The 9,988-nt window shown below is 44.0% G+C and overlaps 1 protein-coding gene across 5 annotated transcripts; it reads left to right on the plus strand.

Annotated features, from left to right (window-relative positions):
* Nucleotides 1-5,403: 5,403 nt before the first annotated feature.
* Nucleotides 5,404-9,779, plus strand: HJV (hemojuvelin BMP co-receptor). Of its 5 annotated transcripts, none has more exons than XM_003268107.3 (4): nucleotides 5,404-5,651; nucleotides 6,929-7,114; nucleotides 7,507-8,072; nucleotides 8,547-9,779. In XM_003268107.3, exons 2-4 carry the CDS (start codon nucleotides 7,018-7,020, stop codon nucleotides 9,168-9,170), a joined length of 1,287 nt encoding a protein of 428 aa, XP_003268155.2. In that variant the 5' UTR covers nucleotides 5,404-5,651; nucleotides 6,929-7,017; the 3' UTR covers nucleotides 9,171-9,779. The 5 variants fall into 5 exon arrangements, with proteins under 5 accessions (XP_003268155.2, XP_003268154.2, XP_012355799.2 ...); XM_012500345.2 differs by having other exon boundaries at nucleotides 5,491-5,651; nucleotides 7,507-7,543; nucleotides 8,547-9,777; XM_003268106.3 differs by lacking the exon at nucleotides 6,929-7,114 and having other exon boundaries at nucleotides 5,484-5,651.
* The last annotated feature ends 209 nt before the right edge of the window (nucleotides 9,780-9,988 follow it).

Below are 9,988 nucleotides of genomic sequence, written 5' to 3' on the forward strand. Positions count from 1 at the left end.
CCACTACACTCCAGCCTGGGCAACAGAGGGAGACTGTCTCAAATAAAAAAATAAAAGGAAAGAAAGCAAGAAAAGAAAAAAAGAAGAGAAAAAGAATTACATGAATTAAAGACTGTGTGGTATTGGCAGAGGGATAAATATACAGATCAGTGAAAAAATATAGAAAACTCAGTAGTAGACCCACACAAATATACCCAACTGATTTTTTTTTCTTTTTTTTCCACTGAGGAAATGCTAAAACAAGCGAAAATTCATGAAGGGACATCTCATCAAAGACGATACACAGATGGCAAATAAGCTCATAAAAATATTTTCTACATCATTAGCCATAAAGGAAATACAAATTAAAATCAAAATTAGATCTATCAGAATGGCTAAAAAATAGTTGACGACATCAGCCAAGTGCAGTGGCTCACACCTATAATCCCAACACTTTGGAAGCCTGAGGGGGCAGATTACTTGAGGTCAGGAGTTTGAGACGAACCTGGCCAACATGGTAAAACCCCATCACTACTAAAAATACAAACAATAGCCTGGCGTGGTGGTGCACACCTGTGGTCCCAACTACTTGGAAGGCTGAGGTGGGAGGATCCCTTGAGCCCAGGAGGTGGAGGAGGTTGCAGTGAGCTGAGATCGCACCACTGCACTCCAGCCTGGGTTACAGAGTAAGACTGTCTCAAAAAAAAAAAGAATCTTTGTTGGCAAATTCCTTCAGGTTTTGGTGTGTTTGAAAATGTTTTACTTATTTTTAATTCTGGAATAATATTTTAGCTGAGTATGAAAGTCTAGGTTGGCAGTTATTATCTCTCGGCTTATCAGAGCCACACCACAACTGTGTTCTCAACAAAAGAGAGACGACACACCACTCTGCTACCACAAAAATGACCAGATAATCCCCTCTTCAGACTAACATGAGTAACTAATGCTTTTTTTTCTCTTTACCAATTTCGGTTATAATGCTCTTGCTTCCTAGATAAGAATCATTTAGACACCCAATCACTGAAACGCCCCCACTTCTTAACAATATTCAATCCCAAATTGGTCCTCATTCAGAGTTTTAGAGACTAGGAAAAAACAAACAAACAAACAACAAAATCAGCCCTCACTATTCTAAACTCTAGTTCAGAAATATCCAACAGAAGCTGAAACTCTATAAGAGGTTCCTTTCAACCTCTCCTTAGGGAAATGGTCCCATAATTCCTTTGGGGCATTCTCTCCCTTGCTACAGCAAGCCAGTAGATTTAACTTTTTTGACTACAGATTTGTTTCCAGTGGTGTTTAGTTAATGAGCTTTGACAAAGGTAATGGTCAAATTTCTCCAATATCAATTGACTATGTGAAGAATATATATATATTTGTGTGTGTGTATGTAATATAGACATATTTATATAAGACTATATTGGCAGGGCGCAGTGGCTCATGCCTGTAATCCCAGCACTTTGGAAGGCCGAGGTGGGCGGATCACTTGAGCCCAGGAGTTCGAGACCAGCCTGGCAAACATGGCGAAACCCCATCTCTATTAAAAATTCAAAATTAGCTGAGTGTGGTGGCGCACGCCTGTAATCCTAGCTACTCAGGTGGCTGAGGCATGAGAATCACTTGAACTCAGGTGGCAGAAGTTGCAGTGAGCTGAGATCGTACCACTGCACTCCAGCCTGGGTGACAGACGGAGACCCTGTCTCAAAAGAAAAAAAAAGAAAAAGAAAAGAAAGAACAAACCCAGGCCATTTGTCCTGTAGCGTATTCACAAAGTCTGAATTTGCACCCTTGAGGTACCATTTAATGTCTCCTGTATTTCCTGTAAATTAGTAGTTAGCTCTAATCAGATTCAGACTGAAGTTTGTTTGTTTGTTTGTTTGTTTGTTTTTGGTATGGCTACTTCATGCAAGGTGGAGTTATGTACTCTATGATCAGGAAAACATGCTTATCTCTGTTTTTATGATGAATAACAGCCACTGTTTTTTTGTTTATATAGAGATGGGCTCTTACTATGTCATCCAAGCTGGTTTTGAACTCCTGGGCTTAATCAATCCTCCCACCTCAGCCTCCCAAAATGCTGGGATTACAGGTGTGAGCCACTGTGCCCTGCCACAGTCATTGTTGACCATTGCCTAGATATATTAATTTATTTGGATTTACAAAATGTTGATATTCTAATTATATCATCCCTTCTTCAATTATTTACTGGAATGCTTCTATAAAGAGAAATTTCCCCCTCATCTTGAGATACAGTTCCCACAAGAAAACCAGGATAAATACTTGATTCTTTCCAATTACTAGCAGTTTTTAAAATAATGAGTTGATCTGCCAGCATTCTCCAACAATGACCAATGGGTTTGTATTTTTAAGTATCACTGTGAATTCATGGATTTAAACATATTTTATGAATTTCAATCCATTGCAGATAGTATCCATTTTGATACTTAAACTGTCCCATCTTTGGCCAATGGGAACTATTCTAGTTGGCTCCTAAGTTCTTTTGTTACAATCCTAACACTCTTTGAAAGCTTCCTTGCCTATCTTGGACAATACCTGCCCCAAACCTGAAATCAGCCACTTATCCAAGGAGTTGTTGGTTGGTTCCTTTTAATAGAAAATGGTGTTTACATAGCACAATTTGAGTACTAGAGGTGTTTATTTTTACTAGATCATTGTTTCCAGGCCTTTTTAGGGTAAAGCTAGGAAAATTTTAAGGATAAAATAAACCATGAGCTCAGAGTTATATTTGCAATTTAAATTCAGAATTACAGAGTTTTCTCTTAACTTCATCGATCATAAATATGTATCTCTTTATTCCACACTAAAAATTCTGGTTCTCAGAGACACCAACATTATTAATCATTTGTTTTATCTCTTAACTAAAATAATCTCAGAATAACAATACCAACACTATCACCATAATATGGCTATTTAAAAATATTTTTGCATTTCTTTTCTGGCATTATAGTATATCCCACTTGGGCTGTCATAGTCAAATTATTATGTTTTAAAGTCACTTGAATAGTTTGGTTAGAAGCATTTTACATTTCTATAATGAAACTGCTTGTGATACGGCCTCTAATGGTTGAGAGAAAAAAAAAATCTGTCATATATATATATACCTGAGAAGAGTGCTATGAGGGCCTCTAGATTCTGTATTAAAATAGAGCCAACTGGTAAAGATGGCTTAGTGATTGTGTTGGTTAATACTGAGTGTCGCCGGGCGCGGTGGCTCACGCTTGTAATCCCAGCACGTTGGGAGGCCGAGGCGGGCGGATCACGAGGTCAGGAGATCAAGACCACGGTGAAACCCTGTCTCTACTAAAAATACAAAAAAATCAGCTGGGCGTGGTGGTGGGCGCCTGTAGTCCCAGCTACTCGGAGAGGCTGAGGCAGGAGAATGGCGTGAACCCAGAGGCGGAGCTCGCAGTGAGCCGAGATCGCGCCACCACACTCCAGCCTGGGTGACAGAGCGAGACTCCGTCTCAAAAAAAAAAAAAAAAAAAAAATACTGAGTGTCAATTTGATTGGATTGAAGGATACAAAGTCTTGATCCTGGATGTGTCTGTGGGGGTGTTGCCAAAAGACTCTGTCTCAAAAAAAAAAAAAAAGAAATTAACATTTGAGTCAGTGGGCTGGGAAAGGCAGATCTACCCTTAATCTGGGTGAGCACAATCTAATCCACTGCCAGCACAGCTAGAATAAAAAGCAGGCAGAAAAACATGAAAGGAGAGACTGGCCTAGCCTCCCAGCCTACATCTTTCTCCCATGCTGGATGCTTCCTGCCCTCGAACATCAGACTCCAAGTTCTTCAATTTTGAGCCTGAGACTGGCTCTCCTTTCTCCTCAAGCTTGCAGACAGCCCACTGTGGGACCCTGTGATCGTGTAAGTTAACACTTAATAAATTCCCCTTTATATATATATATATATATACGTATATAGATATCCATATCTATATAGATATTAATAAATCTAGAGAGATAGAAAGCAGACTGGTGATGGCCAGTCTAGATGGCTAGATAGATAGACATGGATATAGATATAGATCTCTATATAGATAGATATAGATCTCTATATAGATAGATATAGATATAGATCTCTATATAGATAGATATAGATATAGATATATGTCCTATTAGTTCTGTTCCTCTAGAGAACCCTAATACAGTGACCCTATTTGGAATCGGTCCTTCTGTTAATTTCACTTGGCAAGTACTAAAAGATGATGATCTTAGATATGCCTATGGCTGCAAAAACATGACATGGCTAAATCCCTTGGTTGCAGTATCTCTTTTTTTTTTTAAGGGGGGTGGGGGGCGGGTCTCACTCTGTTGCCCAGGCTGGAATGCAATGGCACTATCATTTGATAGCCTCTCACTGCAGCCTCAAACTCCTGCACTCAAGAGACCCTCCTGCCTCAGCTCCCAAAGTGCTGAGATTTTGCAATATTTTAAGGTGACAAGATTATGTTATTCCACAAAAGCATCTTTCTGAGGCTAGGCATGTTGGTTCACACTTGTAATCCCAGCACTCTGAGAGGCTGAGATGGAAGGATTCATTGAGTCAAGGAGTTCAAGACCAGCCTGGTCAACATAGTGAGACCTCATCTCTAAAGGAAGGAAGGAAGGGAGGGAGGGAGGGAGGGAAGGAAGGAAGGAAGGAAGGAAGGAAGGAAGGAAGGAAGGAAGGAAGGAAGGAAGGAAAGAAGGGAGGGTATCTTTTTGAATCTTTTTCTATTTCTCCAACTCTTTCTTTCGAAAAATTCTATTTCCATTCTTTCTTCACCTCTTTGCCTTTGTTAGCCTTCTCTCCAAGCAACTCGGGAGCCTTTATTTTTTGTGTATTCATGAGGGAGAGGAAGACGAATTGCTGTACAAACTAAAGTAATGAAAATGGAGTAGGTAGGAGGATAGACAGCTGCAAGGATCTGAGCTGGATAGACTGAACAAACCCTCATCCTAAGCAACTCACAGCTCAGATTTCTTCTCTGGACAGCTGGCTTTTTTTCTCCTTCTGAAATACTCTGCAAAGATAGGGGAGGGGCTGTGAACTACCTCTGCTATGGATCTTATTTAAAGTCAGCTACCTCCTAGATACTACCTGTAAAACCTAAATGTAATATTCAGCATAGCAGGGATGAACATGGTAAATGAAAGGTATCCAATTGCCCACTGTAATTTTTAAAGGCCAGGAACTCATCGTTATTGAAAATGCTGGAAGGCTGCCTGGAGTAGGCAGTGACCACAGAGTCACACAAGCTGGAATTGGATATCTGACTTGTCTGTCATATTTCTCTCCTCCCTCCCTGACTTGGCACTCAATACTCCATATTCTTTCTAATCCTCCAACCCTCCCCACTCACCCAACTCCCACACCCTACCCCCACCAACGTTCCTGGAATTTTGGACTTAGCTATTTTTAAAACCGTCAACTCAGTAGCCACCTCCCTCCCTGCTCAGCTGTCCAGTACTCTGGCCAGCCATATACTCCCCCTTCCCCCCATACCAAACCTTCTCTGGTTCCCTGACCTCAGTGAGACACCAGCTGGCCTGGGGACCTGGGGGAGACATGGAGAAAGAGACGGAGGACCCCCTGGCTGGAGCTGACCCACAGAGTAGGGAATCATGGCTGGAGAATTGGATAGCAGAGTAATGTTTGACCTCTGGAAACAGTAAGTCAAAATGAAATTGCAATTCCTTTAATAAGCTTTTATATTGAAGTTAGACTTTTATAAAATTACAAACACCTAGTTAGATGTCTCTCGTCCAAATGCTGGGATCTCTCCCTACCAAGGTGCCCCAATCTCCATTTCTCTTTCTGTCTTACTTCTTTCTGGCCTCTGGCCTCTAGCTATTTGAAGTTTAATTCTCTGTCTCTCCTCTGGCAGTCTTAGCCCTCTCTTCACCTTATTACCTCAAGACTTCTGATGAAGTTTTAGAAGGAGTTCCCTAGGTCCTCTATTCCATAGTTTTCTTACCAAGGCCAAATATGACCTCAGATGATGAGTCACTGATACCCTTCTATCCTGCCCCCACTTAGCAATGCCCTTCACATTGAGATTCCAAGGGTGGGGGCTGCTCCTTGTAAATGATTTCTCCCCACAACTCTAGTCCCTCCATTCTATTCTCCCTCTTGCAGGACTCTTCCCCCAATCATATCCTTACCCATAAGATAGGGGAGTTAGGCAGGAGGGATTTAGTCCCTCTCCAACTCCTGTCCTCATAAAAGACTGAGAACTTCAGAATTTGAAAAGGAGAGATTAATGGAAAGAGTGGTTCTTCAGTGAAATTTGGGAAAATACAAGAACTGTTGACTTAGAAAAAACAAGTATTGATTTGCATGTTTGGTTTGCATCCCATTATTCCATGAGAGAGGGAGATTAAAATTGCAGCTCTCTAGAGCTAATGAAAAGAGATTGGTTTCCTTTTCGTTTGAATACTGATATTCTAGAGGGGATGGGTATGCCACCCTTACTCCTTCTTGTGTTCTGACACAAAGGAGGAAAAGAAATGTATGACTCCTAGAAGGCATCTCCTCCTAATGGAGAGGGACAAATAAGAAGTATGTTTCTCAAATATTTTCAGGTCCTAATTTTATTAGAGTACCCACTAGGATTACTGGTAATTGACCTAGCCCCATGATTCCTCCATCTTTGACATACCTGCTGTTTGGTAGCTCAGAATGGAGCAATACAGTGGACTCTGCCCCCTTGAGTTCACTCAACCTTCCCTCCACCCCCACCTAGGGGTATTGCACAAGGGCCCTAAAAGTGGCCACAGGAACAGGGCAAAGAGGCTTAACTGCTACGCTAATAGTTTCAGAAACCCCAATCTCCCCAAATTCCAGTCTGTTCATCCTTTTCTTGATCTCCCCAGATTCACTTCACATTATCCTTACCAATCTTCAACTCTTCTCTCTCTCCCTGTCCAGCAAAATTTCTTTTTTCAGTCACTTACAGGGCTTCCGGTCAAAATTCACTAGGTAGGAAGGTCATCAGCTGGAAAGAACCGGCGCCTGGGAAACCTGGCTGGATAGGTATGGGGGAGCCAGGCCAGTCCCCTAGTCCCAGGTCCTCCCATGGCAGTCCCCCAACTCTAAGCACTCTCACTCTCCTGCTGCTTCTCTGTGGACATGGTAAGGAAGGGCCAGGGAAGGGTTTGGGGAAATCTAGAGGGTAGGCTGCTATGTAGGGGTGGGCATGTGAGCCTGAATGAGTGAAGAGAGATGGGCGCTGAGAGTCCCTATCAGTCGCCCTGCTCTCAAATACTAATATTTTATTTCCCCGTCAGTTTGGGGAAGGCCACTGGGGAAGCCCTTGGTCGACAGGCAGAAGAGATGTGGTGGGCTTACACATTTTTAGTAAGACAGCCGAGAGAACTAGGGACTAGGGGGTTGGGGGCTGGGGAAGGCCCTTAGTTAGGTTTTAGGAATCCCCTGATGAGATTTGGAAGAGTTACGAGCAAACTACACTCCGATAGAGCAGAGGTCTGAGGACCGTCTCACAATCCTCTCCCTTCTGTCTTTAGCTCATTCTCAATGCAAGATCCTCCGCTGCAATGCTGAGTATGTATCAACCACTCTGAGCCTTAGAGGTGGGGGTTCATCAGGAGCACTTCGAGGAGGAGGAGGAGGAGGAGGAGGCCGGGGTGGAGGGGTCGGCTCTGGCGGCCTCTGTCGAGCCCTCCGCTCCTATGCGCTCTGCACTCGGCGCACCGCCCGCACCTGCCGCGGGGATCTCGCCTTCCATTCGGCGGTACATGGCATCGAAGACCTGATGATCCAGCACAACTGCTCGCGCCAGGGCCCTACAGCCCCTCCCCCGCCCCGGGGCCCCGCCCTTCCAGGCGCGGACTCCGGCCTCCCTGCCCCGGACCCTTGTGACTATGAAGGCCGGTTTTCCCGGCTGCATGGTCGTCCCCCGGGGTTCTTGCATTGCGCTTCCTTCGGGGACCCCCACGTGCGCAGCTTCCACCACCATTTTCACACATGCCGTGTCCAAGGAGCTTGGCCTCTACTGGATAACGACTTCCTCTTTGTCCAAGCCACCAGCTCTCCCATGGCGTTGGGGGCCAACGCTACCGCCACCCGAAAGGTCAGGCACTCAATCTTCCTTCCGATCCACCTCATGAGATTCTTCCACGGGCACCATTCTTCCCCATCCCCACTATTCAACAGCAATGCTCCCTAATTCCCTTTTCTTCCTCAACCTCTCCCCCATCTCGAATCACTCTCTTCTACCAAACACTTGGAGCTGTAAATCACTTCCCCTTGATGGGAATTTGACTCAAATGCAGAAAACCTTGAAGAGACAGTCGGAGAGGGCGGACCTGAGGAGTTTCAGAAGGGAAATTTTCCCTCTCCTAGGAAGTTGCCAAGATTAAGTAGAGAGAGGGGTTAAGTAGGGATGAGGTAATACTCGAACGTAAATAGGAGAAAGGATCAAGGATTGAGGGCCATAATAGTCCTGCATCTCTACTTGGATCAGATCCCTAACTATGTATGAGGTCTGACTGGGGGGAAGATGCACTGAACCCAAAATGAACTGTTTTCCCTCTTGCCCTCACAGCTCACCATCATATTTAAGAACATGCAGGAATGCATTGATCAGAAGGTCTATCAGGCTGAGGTGGATAATCTTCCTGTAGCCTTTGAAGATGGTTCTATCAATGGAGGTGACCGACCTGGGGGATCTAGTTTGTCAATTCAAACTGCTAACCCTGGGAACCATGTGGAGATCCAAGCTGCCTACATTGGCACAACTATAATCATTCGGCAGACAGCTGGGCAGCTCTCCTTCTCCATCAAGGTAGCAGAGGATGTGGCCATGGCCTTCTCAGCTGAACAGGACCTGCAACTCTGTGTTGGGGGGTGCCCTCCAAGTCAGCGACTCTCTCGATCAGAGCGCAATCGTCGGGGAGCTATAACCACTGACACTGCCAGACGGCTGTGCAAGGAAGGGCTTCCAGTGGAAGATGCTTACTTCCATTCCTGTGTCTTTGATGTTTTAATTTCTGGTGATCCCAACTTTACCGTGGCAGCTCAGGCAGCACTGGAGGATGCCCGAGCCTTCCTGCCAGACTTAGAGAAGCTGCATCTCTTCCCCTCAGATGCTGGGGTTCCTCTTTCCTCAGCAACCCTCTTAGCCCCACTCCTTTCTGGGCTCTTTGTTCTGTGGCTTTGCATACAGTAAGGAGGCCATCAGTCCTATTACTAGTTTGGAAATGATTTGGGGATACAGATTGGCATAGAAGAATGCACAGAATCATTAAAGGAAGCAGGGCCTAGGAGACACATGAAACAATGACATTATCCAGAGTCAGATGAGGCTGCAGTCCAGGGTTGAAATTATCACAGAATAAGGATTCTGGGCAAGGTTTCTGCATTCCGGACCTCTGTGGCACTCTTCACCAATTTTTCCAGCCCCATTTGTAGTAAACAAATTGTTCTAATCCATTTACTGCAGATTTCACCCTTATAAGCTTAGAGGTCATGAAGGTTTTAATGATCAGTAAAGATTTAAGGGTTGAGATTTTTAAGAGGCAGGAGCTGAAAGCAGAAGACATGATCATTAGCCATAAGAAACCCAAAGGAGGAAGAAATAATTAGGGAAAGAAGTCTATTTGATGATTATGTGTGTGTAAGGTATGTTCTGCTTTCTTGGTTCAAAAATGAAGCAGGCATTGTCTAGCTCTTAGGTGAAGGGAGTCTCTGCTTTTGAAGAATGGCACAGGTAGGACAGAAGTATCATCCCTACCCCCTAACTAATCTGTTATTAAAGCTACAAATTGTTCACACCATCCTCTGTTGCCTATGTTGAATCTCTTTACAGACGCTTGAAATGGAGTAAATGCAATGTGTTCACTCCACTGAAAGAGGGCTCAGAAGTATCAGATACTGTTTCTATCTCAGGGAGTTTACAGGCTATTGGAGAGACAAAACCAATTCACATGAAAGAGTGATGAGTATGGAATTATTCACTAAATCCTACAGTATGGTGCGTTCAGATGG

The sequence above is a fragment of the Nomascus leucogenys genome, chromosome 12 (assembly GCF_006542625.1).
Source record: "Nomascus leucogenys isolate Asia chromosome 12, Asia_NLE_v1, whole genome shotgun sequence".
Taxonomy (NCBI): Eukaryota; Metazoa; Chordata; class Mammalia; order Primates; family Hylobatidae; genus Nomascus; species Nomascus leucogenys.